The 14,859-nt window shown below is 50.4% G+C and overlaps 1 protein-coding gene across 6 annotated transcripts in view; it reads left to right on the top strand.

Annotated features, from left to right (window-relative positions):
- SCHIP1 (schwannomin interacting protein 1) overlaps positions 1-14,859 on the top strand; it is a 177,400-nt gene that overhangs the window by 128,150 nt on the left and 34,391 nt on the right. For 4 of the 6 annotated variants that reach the window (XR_008451226.1, XR_008451228.1, XR_008451227.1 and 1 more), the window contains exon 5: positions 6,335-6,745. Coding sequence is in view for 1 of the 6 variants with exons in the window: in XM_054074370.1 (XP_053930345.1) it covers positions 6,335-6,745 (411 nt within the window). In the remaining 5 variants the exon portion in view is untranslated. The remainder of the gene's footprint in view (positions 1-6,334; positions 6,746-14,859) is intronic. The other 2 variants (XR_008451229.1, XR_008451230.1) reach the window with 1 other exon arrangement.

The following is a 14,859-nucleotide window of genomic DNA, read 5'->3' as shown; positions in this document are numbered from 1 at the left end:
TATTTACTAGGGATATACACCACTGGCCCCAGGGGTCATGCAGCTCTTAAACAGGGCTTGAATGCTCCCCATAACCAAAGTGCCCAGCAAAATCCCATCCTAGCGCCTGGAGGGAAAAAGAGCTGCAACCTCTGCTCCTTCACTTGGGAAAAGATGATGCAAGAATCCCCGGTTAGTTTTGATCACAAATGCTTCCAGAACAGTAAAATCCCATGAGGTGTGAAAATCTTACAGGTTAGACCTTGTGGTTAGTATAAGAAAAGCATGGGCAGGTAAAAAAGTAAACCAAAGCATTGGTGCCCTGCTGCATGGGTGAGCGGGAGAAGGCTCCTGCTCCAAGAACAGCTTATGGAGGGAATAGCACCTCTCACACAACTATATTTATAAATGCATTATAGTCATCACTTCTGTATGAGTGATACTTTCCTTTTCCCAGCAGCATTCAAGCTTAAAATTGACCTTTTTCATTCCCCTACCTACTTTAGTGTCTACGGAAATTATATTTCCGGAAATCTGCCAGCTTGGTTGTATCTGGGACTCTGAGCACCGCCTGGGAGAACGGCTAAATAACACCAGCTGCAGCTGAACACAAGGATAACACTCCAGTGTCCCCACGTTGTGGCTCCATCCTGCTAGAGTTGCAGCCAGCCGCTCTGGTAGCTGGTGGTGGGACCTTGGTGTGGTTGTCCTGCTCTCTCCCGTGCGCTGCAGGATGTGGGTGGGAGGCTGGCGTGGCTCTGCACAGTTTGGGCAGGCGGTGAGTAAGGTTTGCCTCATGCAGTACCTCCCAGTGCTAATTGGGGGGGAGGGTGAGGGGGGGCTAGGCTGGCTGCAGGGCATTAATCAAGCAAAGGGTACCAAGAGGAAACAGCAACAGATGTCAAGCTTGTGGCACGCCTATATATAATTTGGCCTTAAAACACAAATTCATGAGTTCCTGTTTGCTTTCGTAATGCTGGAAGGTGTCTGTCACCATGGTATCTGCATGCCGTAGGCAGGACAGAACCAGGCTCCCTTCCACAGCAAGAAAACCAGCTTTTTTTTTTTCCTTGGAAGTGGTGTGACGCCCATCCTGAGCTGTGGGGAGAGGCTGGGGGTGTGCGTGGGATGGTGTTGCTGAGGCGCACGCTGGATGGAGGCTCTTCTCCTCCGCAGCTGGCGCTGCAGCAGGGCCGCGGTGTGTTGGGGACAGCTGTGGTTAAGGACAGTTATTGGTCCTTGGATGGGGAATATTTACCAGGCCAGATGTTTTAAAGATGTCTCAGAATTAGGGCAGTGACGTGAAGGAAGCCAGGGACGCTTCTGGCTCCTGCAGGCTTAGGAAGGAGAAACCACAGCTATTGCCCTTGGCTTACTCTTTATGCAAAAGCTGGCAGATGCATTATGTGTAACGAAAGATTAGAATACCTCCACAGCAAGTTCAGCCAGGACAGATCCACAGAATGTGTGGCAGAAAACTTTTAAAGAAGAGGGATGGTTAAAAAAAAACACTTCTGAATACCAATAGCCAGTTTGGGAGTCAGTGACTATATTGGCCATCCAGTTTTCGGAGGCCCATGCTCATATGTTAGCGACCAACGCAGACTCCAGGCAGACACTAACAGCCTTCCTCTTGCCTCATAACTTGTCATCTTGTGAGATGACAAGAACCAGAAACACTTACAAAGGGCTTGTACCAGGAAAAGGAAGTGTGCATTGATTTCTTTTGTAATGGTGGTGGGAAGCACAAATTCCTCATGTTCAGAGGAAACTACGCTTTGCTGTACGTCTCAGGGCAGGCAGGTCAGCAGCGTTTTCCTGGCAACCCCCCACCTGCGTAATGACAGTGGTCAGCTCTATGGAAGTCAATTAGAGAGCGATCCCCACAGAAAACCCAGCCAGATTTTTAAGGTAAATGCACAGTTTCCATGAACCAATTTTTTTTATGGGTCTAATTTGGGGGTCTCAGTGGGCTTCAAGTTGCGCAGGTAAGAGCAGAAGACCTGTTTGCTATGACATAATCCAGTGACAACTGAAAGCACCCACAGGACTCAGTTTTGTCCTCTTCCCTTAGAACTTGGCCCAAACTGAAGGAAGCCACCTGGAGATCTGCTGGTGGGGCTCCTGTGGGAGAAAGCACTTTGGAGAGACTATATCAGCAAGCCTGGCAGGAAAGACAGACTTTCAAAACTGGGAAAAATCCAGACTTTTTTAAAAGTCACAACCCAAAAGCATTTGGTTAAAAAGATCGAACGTTAGTGATCACTACTGACTGTGCTTCAACCTATCACCAGCTGCTGCCTTGGGTAACACTGACTGATGCCAGGAACCCACCACCGTTCTGGGGCAGCTGCTCCTAGCTCAATACCTTCATCAGACAGCATGTCCTGTGCGTGGCTGTTTAGCATTTGGGGCTCAGGGTGGAGCTGAGGGTGCTGAATGGTAGGTGAGACAAAGACTCAGCTGGTGGAATTGTTCTTGTGTATTTGCATGATGTCTGTGAAGGCCAGGAGAAGGAGGCAGCTAAAGGGTTATTGTGGCTTCTCTGCTCCCCTGTCTTCCTCCTCCTCTGAGCCAAAAGTTTATGCAATTTCATGAGTGAGAGCAAGCTCATGAAATGCATTTTAGAATGGGGTTAGAGTAGTACCAAAATCCTAAAATGAAGTAAATCAAATAGCTTATGGTAACAAGCAAACTAGCTTTTAAATCGACCCAGCATTCATTCAATGAAAGTAATAAGTATCTTATTTTTATGATATAGTTCTGTTTCAGAATAAACTCAATGCCTTGTTTGTATTAAAACCTCCTTTGCACTGCATAAAATAACTGTAAAGCATGTTCTTTCATCTACAAGGGCTCGTGTTCACACTCTTCACCCTTTAAAATTCATATGAATGTCAAGTTTTTCATTGCATTGAAGAAGCAACCCATTTGATGTAGGCTTGTAAAAGAGAGAAATTACATATGTGTTTTGAATCACAATATCTGGTTTCTTCTTGTGAAGGGTCTAGTGGAACTACACTCTCCATGTATAATTAGAAAAGTAGAGGGCTTACTACAAGATTAAAAATGATTGCAGCTGTCTTCAATGAAAACAGAGTAAAAAATAAAAGAGAAACTTAGGAAATCATCAAGCATATATATTCTTATTAATCTCATGAAAGAGAACTATCGTTTGAAGATAGGGTGGCAGACAGGCATCTGCGAGGTCTGGCAGTATGGAAAAGCAGTGCTGGGGAGTCAACTGCATTGTGTTGAACAATGGTCACAGTGGCTGAAATAGCTTTATTCCACCTGGAACAGGCAAGTTTGCATTTGGAGGAGGTTGCCACCTGCATCGTGCCTCTCTGGGCATCACAGACTGGCTCTGCACTGGGAAATTCAGCGAGCTATGTGGGAGGGGAGTTCCCTTATCTTCCATGAGACATCATCAATTACAGAATCATAAAATGATTTGGGTTGGAAGGGATCTTAAAGCCCATCCAGTTCCACCCCCTGCCATGGGCAGGGACACCTCCCACTGGCTCAGGCTGCCCAAGGCCCATCCAACCTGGCATGGAACCCCTCCAGGGATGGGGCAGCCGCAGCTTCCCTGGGTGACCTGGGCCAGGGCCTCACCACCCTCATGGTGAAGAAATTCTTCCTAATGTCTAGTCTAAACCTCCCCTCTTTAATTTAAAGCCACCAATGCACTCATCACATTGATTAGAAAGATTTCTATTTTTCAACCAAGCATACTGTGAGATCCTACAAATAAAGCTCTGACAACCTGCAACTGCCAGACTGGAACCAACCATGCAGCTCCTCTGCTTTGCTCAGCAAGTATTCGCTTCTTAGGATGGTGGCAGTATTAAATTAAACTAAAATAAAGAATTACACCCTGCAAAGTATGTCAAATGCCATCACTCTCCTAACCTTTAGGTGTGCAACTGGTAGAAACTTGCCAATACAATTCATTTCCAGGATCGAGGCTGAACTCTTGCTCCCTCCTGTGATTTGCTGGAATTATTTTTGAAACCGCATTTTGCACAGTTATTAATTTTATGAGTCCAAACTACAAGTGACAGCAGTCTGGGAGGCAAGCAGGGATCATGCAGGGAGAAGGGATGCAGCCTTGACCATGGCTGCTCTTGGTTAATATGCGAGTAACTTGGGTCAATCTGCGCTGGTAACCTGGAGAGCACCTGGCAGGGACAACCAGACAGGTTAATATCATCTTGATCAAATAAGCCATGCATATCATAGCCCATTTTATCGCTCTTGAGCTGTAGTGAGGAGCCAGGGTCTCACACCTCATGGGGCACGCTTAGATGGGAGAAAAGCAGGTGTCTCCATGACCCCTAAAACATTTCAGCCCAAGTCTTTTCCCCAGTTTGCAACAGTTTGCACCAATCTCTTTTCTGCCTGCCTCATGGTGACAGTTTTTCAGTATTTGGCATGACTTCCCGGGGCTGAAACCATGACCCTCCATGGCACCCAGTCTCTGCTGTCAGACGGACATTGAGTAAGACTTGCAAGGCAGCAGATAAGGCACGTCCTGCCCCCTGCTCCTCCAGTGTGAGTCTGTAACCTCCTCGGGATGCACAGCTGCATAGCAACAAGTTCAAAAGTCCCAGGAGTTAACCAGCTGCAGATGTTTCCCTCCTTTTGCTCTTCCCTTTACCCCATTGGGAAGAACTGACAAACCCAGGATGGGTGGCCTGTGTGCAGATTAGGCCCTTGGACCTGTGCAGGACAGATCTTCCCAGGGCTGCGGCACCAGAGCCATATATGCTCAATGGGTGTCAGTGCCACGTACGCGCTCTGGCATTGCTGCTTGGCATCACCCTCTCCATCCTACGCAACAGTTTGAAATCCCATGCAACCTTAAGGATGTGTTTCTTAGATGGCTTTCCCTATTTCTGCCAAAAAAAAAAAAAAACCAAACCTCTCAATGCAATTAAATATTTGAATTTAATTATAATTAAGACTAGTTGCTGGCTCTCCCTCTGCCAGGCCCCAGGGCTGTGAGAAGTTCACCATCCTCTATCTTCTCCCCACTGTATCTGCTGCATCAGGTCTGTAGGTGTCTGCCACCTGAGGCTCCAGGCACTGCTGTGTCTCCCAACCCGCCGAGTTGAAGGTGCTTTTCTGTATCATTGATGCTCGACATTTTGGCCACGCAACGTTGAGAGGTCTTCTTTAAATGAATTTGGGAATAGGAACGTTTGCGTGTTAAACTTGGCTTCGGTGACTTAGAATATACATAAACTAGATTAGTTTTTTAGCAGAATTATTTATAGGCCACTCTTAACTAATTGTGTTAAATTGCTACCAATTAAAAAGAGAAAAAAAAAAAAGGAAGAAATGCGGAGCGTGAGAAGGAGGGTGAGGAGGGTGTAGCGTGCGCCCATCCCTCGGGCTGCGCGCCTGAGGATGCCGCTCGCGTTGTACCCAGCTCCTCCGCCTCGCTGCTACCCGGGCATCCTCAGCCTGACGCAGAAGGGATGGCAAAAGGCCATCCCCTTCCCAAACGGCCGCTATTCCGCCCGCAGGAAGCTCCATCCGCGCGGCCAAACCGCGCAGCCCCCGCGGGCGGAGACGCTGCCCGCCCTGCAGACAGCGGGGCCGGGCGACACGGCGGCGGCTCCGGCCCCGGTTCAAACCGCGGCTCTAGCCCTGGCTTCCCCAGTTCCAATCCCGGCTCCAGCCCTGGCTCCCCAGCTCCAATCCCAGCCTTAGCCCAGGCTCCAGCCCCAGTTCCAACCCCAGCTCCTCCCGCTGCAACCGCGATCTCAGCCCCGGCTCTCCCAGTTGTAGCCCCAGTTGCCGCCCCGGCTCCTCCCGTTCCAACCAACCCCAACGCGGCTCCCCCAGCTCCGGCTCTCCCGACTTCTCCCGCTCCAACCCCGACCCCAGTCTGAGCTTTCCCTGCTCGCCCAGACGCAGCTCCTCCCGCTCCAACCCCAACCGCAGCCGGGCTCCAGCCCCAGTTCCAGCCTCTCTCCTCCCACCCCAACCACGACCCCAGCCCGAGGTTTCCCTGCTCCCCCGGCTCCTCCCGCTCCAGCCCCGACCCCAGCCCGAGCTTTCCCTGCTCCTCCCGCTCCAGCCCGACCCCAGCCGGGCTCCGGCCCCAGCCCCGTCTCCCCCGCCCGGCAGCGCCGCCCCCGCCGCGCTCCTCCCCGCCGCCGCCCGCGGGGCCGCCGCCTCCCTCCCGCCGCGCCGGGGCCGCCCCGCGGCGGCAGCGGCTCCGGTGCGCGGGGGCGGCCCCGGCAAAGCGGGCGGCCCGCCCCGGGCCGGCGGTTCCCGTGCCCGGCGGGCGAGTGTCCCGTTTATCCCCTCTGACGCGGCGCCTCTCGCTTCTCTCCGGCAGGACTCCCGGGAGGATGGCATGGATTTAGGGAGCGACGCCGGCAGCAGCCGCTCCAGCTCGGAGTCCAACTCCAGCAAAGCCACGCCGTGCTCCGAGGGCAAATCCTCGCCGTCCCCCGGCAGCCTGGACCTGGCGGCGCTGGAGGACTCGGAGGACTCGGAGGAGGACGGGGGGTCCGCGCCCGGCGATGCCCGCCGCCCCGCCGCCCGCCCGCGGCCGCAGCAGCGCCCGGCGCCCCCGCAGCACCGGCGGCGCGGGGGAGCGGCGGGGCCGGGCGGGCGGCGGGGCGGCGGGGCGCTGCCCCCGCGGGAGCCGCAGCCGCCGGCCATGGACTGGGCGGCCCTGGAGAGGCACCTGGCGGGGCTGCAGTGCCGGGAGCAGGAGCGCGGACAGCGGGCCAACCCCGCCTCGGTGAGTCGCGGCGGGAGGGCGGGGACTCGCCGGTGGGACGGGGGCGGGGGGTGTTCTCCCCGGGGTGATGGGGCAGCGTGGAGTCGAGTTTCGGGGCGGGGGGGGGCGTGGAATGGCGTGGAAGTGCCCCCCATCCAGCTGATGGAGCGGCGTGGGGTTGTGTTTCGGGGCGGGGTTGGGAGGTAAGTGCTCCCCATCCCGGTGATGGAGCGGCGCGGAGTCGCGTTTTGGGGGAGGCAAAGTGTAAATGCCCCCCATCTCAGCGATGGAGCGGCGTAGTGTCGCGTTTCGGGGTGGGGGAGGGATGTGTAAGCGCTCCCCGTCCCGGGGATGGGGCGGCGGGGGAGCCGGCAGGACGGGGCTGGGGATGTGCCTCCTCTGGACCGCATTTCGGGGCGGGGGGATGTGTAAGCGCCCCCTTCCCCGTGATGGGGCAGCGTGGGGTTGTGTTTCAGGGCGGGGGGGGGGGATGTGTAAGTGACACCCATCGCGGTGATGGGGCGGCGGGGAAGCCGGTAGGACCGAGTTGGGGATGTTCCCCCCCGGACCGCATCCCGGAGTGATGAAGCGGAGTGGAGTTGCGTTTCGGGGTGAAGGGGTGGGGGGGTGCGAGTGCCCCCATCCCTGTGATAGAGTGGCGTGGAGTCGTGGTTTTTGGGGGGGCAACGTGTTAGTGCCCCCCCATCTCAGTGATGGAGCGGCGTGGAGTCGCATTTCGGGGGGAGGGGGAGGACGTGTAAGTGCTCCCCATCCCTGAGTGGGGCGGTGGGGAAGCCGACAGGACGGGGTTGGGGATGTTCCTCCCCTGGACCGCATTTTGGGGCGGGGGGAGATGTGTAAGTGCCCCTCATCCCCGCGATGGAGAGGAGTGGACTTGCGTTTTTGGGGTGGGAAGGTGTAAGTGCCCCCCATCCTGGTGCTGGGTGGGCATGGAGTAGCGTTTCGGGGTGATGGGGGGGTGAAAGTGCCCCCATCCCGGTGCGGGGGTGCCTTCTTGGAACCCGGAGGCTGGAGAAGGGAACTTTCCCGCAGCATAGAATCATAGAATGGTTTGGGTTGGAAGGACCTTAAAGATCATCCAGTTCCAACCCCTGCCATGGGCAGGGACACCTCCCACTGGATCGTCTTCAGGGAGCAGCTCTAGGTGCCCATGGTTTTCCCTTGGAGAGGATGAGGAGCAACCTTTCTGGTGGCTGGGGGCAGTGACAAACAGATGGTGCGTGTTCACCTTTCAGAAGAACCTGGTGTCAACCAAGATGAACCCCACAAACGTGTTTTTAGACGAAACCCTGCACATCGTTAGGCGATCGTGTTATCTACAGAGTGGTTTAGAAATTGTTTGTAACTTCTGAGATGCAAGCCGCAGCGATGGTGAGATGAACAAGCACTGCACGCGTGCCTGTGGCACCGCGCTGGTTGAGCGGTGTATGAATTAAAAGGAATCTACCGAATCTCCTAAACTGCTGCAGGAGCCCTCGGATGTGATGACACATGTGATGAGAGATGTGTGCCTCATCACCTACATCCTACAGCCTCGCCGCTGGCGCGCTTGATTTTTGTATATGATTTTTTTTTTGTTTTTTTTAAGGCATTCCATCCCCTTACTTCCTGTGAAGTCATCTGGCTCAGGGAGGTGGGGATTTCCCCCTAAATCCGTGAATTACAACTAATTGCTGAAAAATCTGGGTGGCTGCTGGGTATGATAAATAAGCCAGTAGAGGAGTGGGACAGCTGTCTGGCAGGAGACTTTTTCCAGAGCTTGAACATTGTAGCCTTAATGCCCTGAGGAACTGACAGGTAACATCCTTAATTACAGCCGTTTTGCAGGAGCTCAGCTTAAAAAAAAAAAAAAGAAAAAAAAAAGCTCATTTTTTTGTGGTTTGAGAGCTTATTTCGACAGCATTATCTGATGAACTTCTACTGCCCTGAGCTGCTGGAATCATCATCAGTGCTGGAAACTCCTTGCCTCGGGCTATGTGCCTAACCAGGTGAGGTGTCACCTAAGGAATTTTGCCTGTTCACCTCTGTAAGAATTTTCCTCCTCCATCCTTCCATTCTCTTCTGCAAGCACTAGAAGGCATTCACAGCTGCCTCACGCCCTGACTTGTCCTGCTGAGAGTTGGGGTTTGCACGTTGTTCCATGCAGCCTGAGCGCAACTTGGCAGCGCACAGAGCTGGTCTGAACTGTGACAGGACCCAGGTTTGGGCACCGAGAAGCCCAGCACCTTGAGAGCATCTCCCATGGCTAAGGCTGAGGTGCCGGTCCTCTTAGCTGGAGTTTCCCACTGCAGAGACATGAGTTTTTCCCTGTATGTAGCCCTGGAGAGGCTTTCCTCAACTTTCCACCCAACCAGTGGTACTGGAGGCACCTGGACAAGGTGGGTTTTGGTTTGTTTTTTCCAGCCTTTTCTTTGCTTCTGCAGTGCTGGGATTCCCCTTCCCCTGGTGCACAGGGAGGAGGAGGGATTCCAGCTCTGCTGTTTTCATTTCCCAATTGGGACAAAGGGGAAGGGCTGCTGGCAGCAGCCCAGATCCCACTGGGAAGGGACATTTCACCCCAGTGTGTGATGCCTCCTGTGGTACCACTGTTTCCTCCCCCACGTTTTGGGCTGTGTCTGTAGCACCCAGACCAATGTCCCACAAGCTGCAGGGACACAGTTTCTTCAAGACTCACTAAAACCAGACTAAAGAAAAAAAACAGCTCTTTTTTGTTTGTTTGTTTGTTTTTTTCCTGCCCCTGACATTTTCCTGTGATTCCAGTATCTTACTATTTATAACAAAACCTTGCCTTGCCCTGCTGGAAGCCCAAATGTTTGTAAACATGAAAATCGTGAAGTGAAACCAGCCAGGAAACAACTACAGAGAAGATGGACTGCTTGCTCCAACTGCTAGCAGAATATGTTAGAAAAGGGAAATTTCAGTATTATAGCCTTGGCCAGGGTCATGTAAAATGATCTCGTCACCAGGGCTGTGGTGTGAAAGCACCTATTGCTTTGAGTGGAAGTGTTTCTTGGGTTGGTTTACGTTAAGAGGAATCCAGCATAGATGATCTATTAAGGAACGTAAAATCCTGAGCAACTCCTATAAAATAAGAGGAAGAGAGAGTTCTTTCCGGTGTCAGTATCTGTGTTCAGTTGCTTTTTATCGTGCTCCAGGAGAAGGCAGGGCAGAGGCCACCTCGCTGGGACAGGAGTGATCAGCTCCATCTGGCCTTCACTTTAGGTTTTAGGTGGTTTTCTGGGCGAGGAGATCTGGGCTGAAATGCAAGGAGACGTCGGGAGGGCTGCAGCTTTTAATGTGAAGAAGGACCTATGTGTGCAGAGATCTGCACCAAGTCACTGGGGAGGTTGGAGAAAATGAATATTAATTATGTGGGATTTACTGTTGTTTAGCTTCCAGATGCAATTACACAGCACAAAGAATCTGTGAGGGCCAAGGCTAGTTCCTTAGGTCACACACTGGGTAATGGTGACTGAGAAGCTCTTGCCAGGAGCATTCAGGAAGAGGCCGGCCAGTGGGTCCCTTCCAACCCAGTGATTCTATGATTCTGCTCAGCTTTGGCAGCGTTGTTAAGTGGTGCTGGTGAGAGAACCGCAGGAGCGGCTGGGTTGGATGAAGCCGGGCTGAGAATCTGTCGTTCCTGGCCATGCGATGTCCATGGATAGGTTGTTCTCGTGATCTGGCCTTGCTGGAATGCCAGATCCAAAGGCAGGTTTCTAACACCACATTGGTTTGGTAGTTCTGGGAGGGTTCACACAGGTCAGGTACCCATGGGAAGATGATGTATAGAAATGGAGGATGGTCCATCTTTGCCCACACATGAGGTTGAAATGACTGTTGCTGGAGCTGCAGTTTGGTTGTGCCATGAACTTACTCCATGATGTTGCTGCTCCCTTCAACTTCACCCAGCTGCCGACTTGTTTTATGGATCCTCACGCTGTGACATATCTGCGGAAAGACAGGATCAAGACACTTAAAAACATATTTGGAAGTTACCAATTTCAAGCTGCTATGATGGGCTGAACATTTCTTGCCTTTGACCCAAGCCAGCAAGGCTAGGCGAGTCGTCGCACTTAGCAGGTTGCAGCACTCTCTTTCCACCTTCCCAGAGGTTTCTTTCTTTTGGAGCAGCTCTAGCTGCCTGCAAGCCTGCTTTGACATGCACAAGCCCAACGGGTTGTGTTAGATGGCTCTTGAGCCTGCCGGACCTCTACCTAAGAGAAGAAATTACATCTTTTCTGAAGGCAGTTGATGCTTAGAAGGTTCATTAAAAAAAACAAAAAATACTTGGACCAGTTTCATCACCCATCTTCCAGAAGCCTGTTGCCCTTATTTTTTTCCCCTTTTGCTCAACTCCTGGCTGTATCCGAAGCAGTTACAAATGTGCCATGAGATGATTTATGGTGCTCAGGAGTTGTCGAGGTTCTGGGGAAGCAACAGCGCTCTGCTTGCCATTTCACTAATGGCTCTAATAAAATCCAAATCGGCATTAATGGTTTTAATATTTTTTCCATTGCATCTCCGAGGATGGTAATTACAATCAATAGGATGTGTTTTCTGAAAATAAAATCTGCAATTTCCATAGTCATTTAAAAAAAAAACACTTGGAGGAGAGGAAATGGCTCAGCCAGCCAACTTACCCCTGTAAAGAAACTTGGATGCTTGTCACAGTCTGTAGATGGATGGCACTGCTGAATGAATTTTGCTCTCCACAAAGCGGGCTTATTGCAGGCAGCAGTGATAAAAGCTCATCCCTGCATCCTGCAGGACTTCTGCAGAAGCCTCCCATATGGGTAAGAGTGTGCTGGAGCCTGTATTTTCCGTTTTCATCACTAAAATATTCCTACATACGCTGTTGAGACAGATAGATGCCCTTTATCTGATACCTTTGACAGTAGATATAACAGCTCACACGGCAGCGCTGTCTGCCCGGACACATAACTTACCCTCAGGCTTGTGGCCTCGCGCATTTACAGTGTGTTAGGAGGTCAAATTTGTTTCCTTCCGACTCGTTTGGTCCTCGAAGCTGTCTTGACTTAGTGGAGGTGCTCCTGCTTTGCTCAGAGCTGTGTTTGGGCAGTGGCCGGCTGCCCATGGAATGCTGCACACTGCTCTTGGGGGCATCCTGAAAGGCACCGAAGAAGAGCCAGAGCCGTTGGTGACAGTCTTAAATTCACTGTCCGTAGGCTGGAAAAGTTTTAGGTCTGCATTTGAAAACAGTTGGAAACCTCTGCAAAAGTCTTTAAGGGCTGACATGGGAGATGCCAAAGGCTGATAGGATGGATGTTATCATGGACCGTGTAAATAACTGTTTCTTTTGCCTGTGGCTTTATTGGTTTCTCCTCTCATGGCTGTTGAACATTTGAGATTAATTCAAAGTATGTATTACAGTGCAAGATTAAACCTTTAAATAATTTAATAACTGGCCATGGGTAGGGGTCTATTTTTGATGGGAGTGGTAGAGCAGTTCTGAGGGGAGAGCTGGGTCAGAGCAGCCATTGTGGAAGGAGAAATGCACAGACCATGTAGGAGTGAGTGAGCAACGATGCTTCTGCACCCAACAGGTGCTTGTTAAAGCTCCACGGGAGTGTTGGTGTGGCAAGGCTGCCAGGAACACAGGGAACACAGGCCAGGATCAAGCACGGAGCTCTGGTGTTGCATGTTGCAAAGCTTTGGTCTACCTCCATGTGTTGTCCCTAGCATTTAGGGAGCAAATATTAGCTTGAAAATTGACAGTGAGTTTGTTCTCACTTGAAATAAGTAATACTTGCTTGTTTTAGCTTGCTTAGAGTGTTAGGTCTGTCATTCCTAGATGATGCTTGATGTTGTCTTGACTGCAGGTGTTGGGAGTGCGAAGTAACAACCAGGGTCTGAATGCCTGGAAGCAATTTTCCCCAGACAAGAACTGTCAGTGCATTAACTTCTGACACGCTAATTTTCAAAATCAAACTCTTGGCTTGCAGGAAGTTGCATTTCTGTCTTTCCTACAGCTTAGAAGCCCAGCAGGACCTTCTCTCTCGCCCCTACAGCTGTTTTAGCTATTCAATTGGACCATTTAACTCTTCATCAGGCGACTGAAGAAAGTCAAAACTGTGATGAGTTCTTCTGGGATGTCTATTTGTTTTAGGGCTCAACTGACATGAAGACAAAACCTTTTAGCTGTGGGAAATACTGTCATTTCTGTCAAACCAGGGGTTTGTGTTTACTTTGTGCCAGTGTCCCCCCCAGCATCCTTGGGTGTGGGACCTGCAGGATATGTTGCAGTGAACAATGCATCGCTGCTGGGTTCTGCTGCGGAGGAATCAAAGCAACACTGCACTTTGGCCACTTTCCACCCAGCTCAAAGGTTAGATGAGGCTGGCAAGATATTAATGATTTTGCCAAATGCTGCAATATCATTAAGCTAAGAAAACATCTATAGGTATCTTAAAGTGCGTGTTGCTTGAAAAACGTTGGTAATTAGATAGATGGGAAAGATGTACGTTTGCTGCTTCTGAAACTGGGTCAGGCAAAACACTGGTGATTAATAATCTTGAGCGAAACCTTTATCTCCATTGCTGCTGCAGAGCCTTTCATTAAAGAAAGTGCTAAATACGTGGGGTGACAGCATGCGGATTCTTTTTTGATGAATGATTCTCCTTTATCAGAGCATTACTATTATGTGAATTCCTCTGTGTGATGGACCCCAGCGAGCTGGCAGTGCTTCCCAGTCGATTGGTAAGTGAACAGGTCATATGGGATGTGGAAACTGCTGAAACAAGCTGAGAAAGTTGGGTTGTTCTAATGCTAATTACATTGCAGGCAACAGTAAATCTCCCTTTAATGTACTTGTGTGTGATGCTGAAGAGTGCTGTTCGTTATGCTAGCTCTGTTAGAACAATGAGTATATTTTAAAAGAGTATTTTTGGTATATGACATGGTAAGTTTTGCTATTTACTGTTAAGGATTTCCAAAGAGAAAAGTGAGCATTTATGCAAGTCAAAATTTTTATTGTCTCGGAACATAATTTTTTTGGTGTAATCTTAAAATCAAGGGATTCTGCAGTCTGGAAGCCCCTACCCCTCCCCTGCTGCGCCTTCATTAATACTTTCAAATTCCCACTTAAACATAAGTGTGTATCTTGGGTTGAAATCACAGTGGGCAGCAGAACACTTATTTGACAGGATAATAATTATGTACTTATGCATCTGTTTTTCGCATATTTGGTATGATAAATGCAAAGTAGCGGGTTTTAATTCTCGGAACTGACCTGTGCTGCGTAAAACCTGTTATTTTTCCCACCGGAGGACAGTAGTTACTGTGGTTGCACTCTGCCTAGACGTGGAGTAGGATGGGGTGCCGGTAGCATCTGTCACTATGGAAAATAATACTATATGTGGAGAGAGAAATCATAGGCAGAGGGTGTTTAAAAACTGTCTGAAAAGTATTTATTCATTGCAACTCAAACCACGTTGCAGATCTAACAAGGAGCACTCGAAAGCCAGGCTAGCTCCTTCCCAGCCGTGATTGCCAGAGCTGCTGCTGACTAAGCCTTTCAGGAACAAGTATTAAACTCACCAGGCCCTCAAACTCTTGCAGGCGCTTAGAAAAGGTAATAAAATAAATGTAGCAAGCAGAAAGTGATAGGGTTGAAGTCTAACCAGGCAGAGATTGCTGGAGGAGCTGGAATGAAAGCAGTGATTTGCTAAGCATGGAACAGCCCCTCCTGCCCCACCAGGATCAGCCCCACGCAGCAGAAAGGCAAGTGGTCCTGGGTCTGTTACAGAGACATCTCTGCCCTTTTCATGATTCTATGACTGTAGGGCCAGACTGTCCTTGACTCCAAAGCTTATGGTCACTGTTGGTGCACAGGGACCTCGGGTGTGTCTGCTCAAGCTTCCTACTTAAATATTTAAAATAATACCCCCAAAACCGTATCAAGTGTCTTTATATTAACGACAGAATTGGCTTAGCAGTTATGATATGGACAGTGAGAATTGCTGTGCTTGATTTCCTTTTTTTCTCTGTATTTAAGACAGTTTTGCCTTAACTGGCCGCTGGTTGGAAAATCAAGTGCAACACTTGGTTATTCATCAAATAATTTTGTGGTGTAGAAACTGGAAAGAAAGCCAGAG

Source organism: Cuculus canorus, chromosome 9 (assembly GCF_017976375.1).
Source record: "Cuculus canorus isolate bCucCan1 chromosome 9, bCucCan1.pri, whole genome shotgun sequence".
In the NCBI taxonomy this organism is placed as follows: Eukaryota; Metazoa; Chordata; class Aves; order Cuculiformes; family Cuculidae; genus Cuculus; species Cuculus canorus.
Note: the sequence above shows the minus strand (reverse complement) of the source record. Positions and strands in the feature narration are given on the sequence as shown.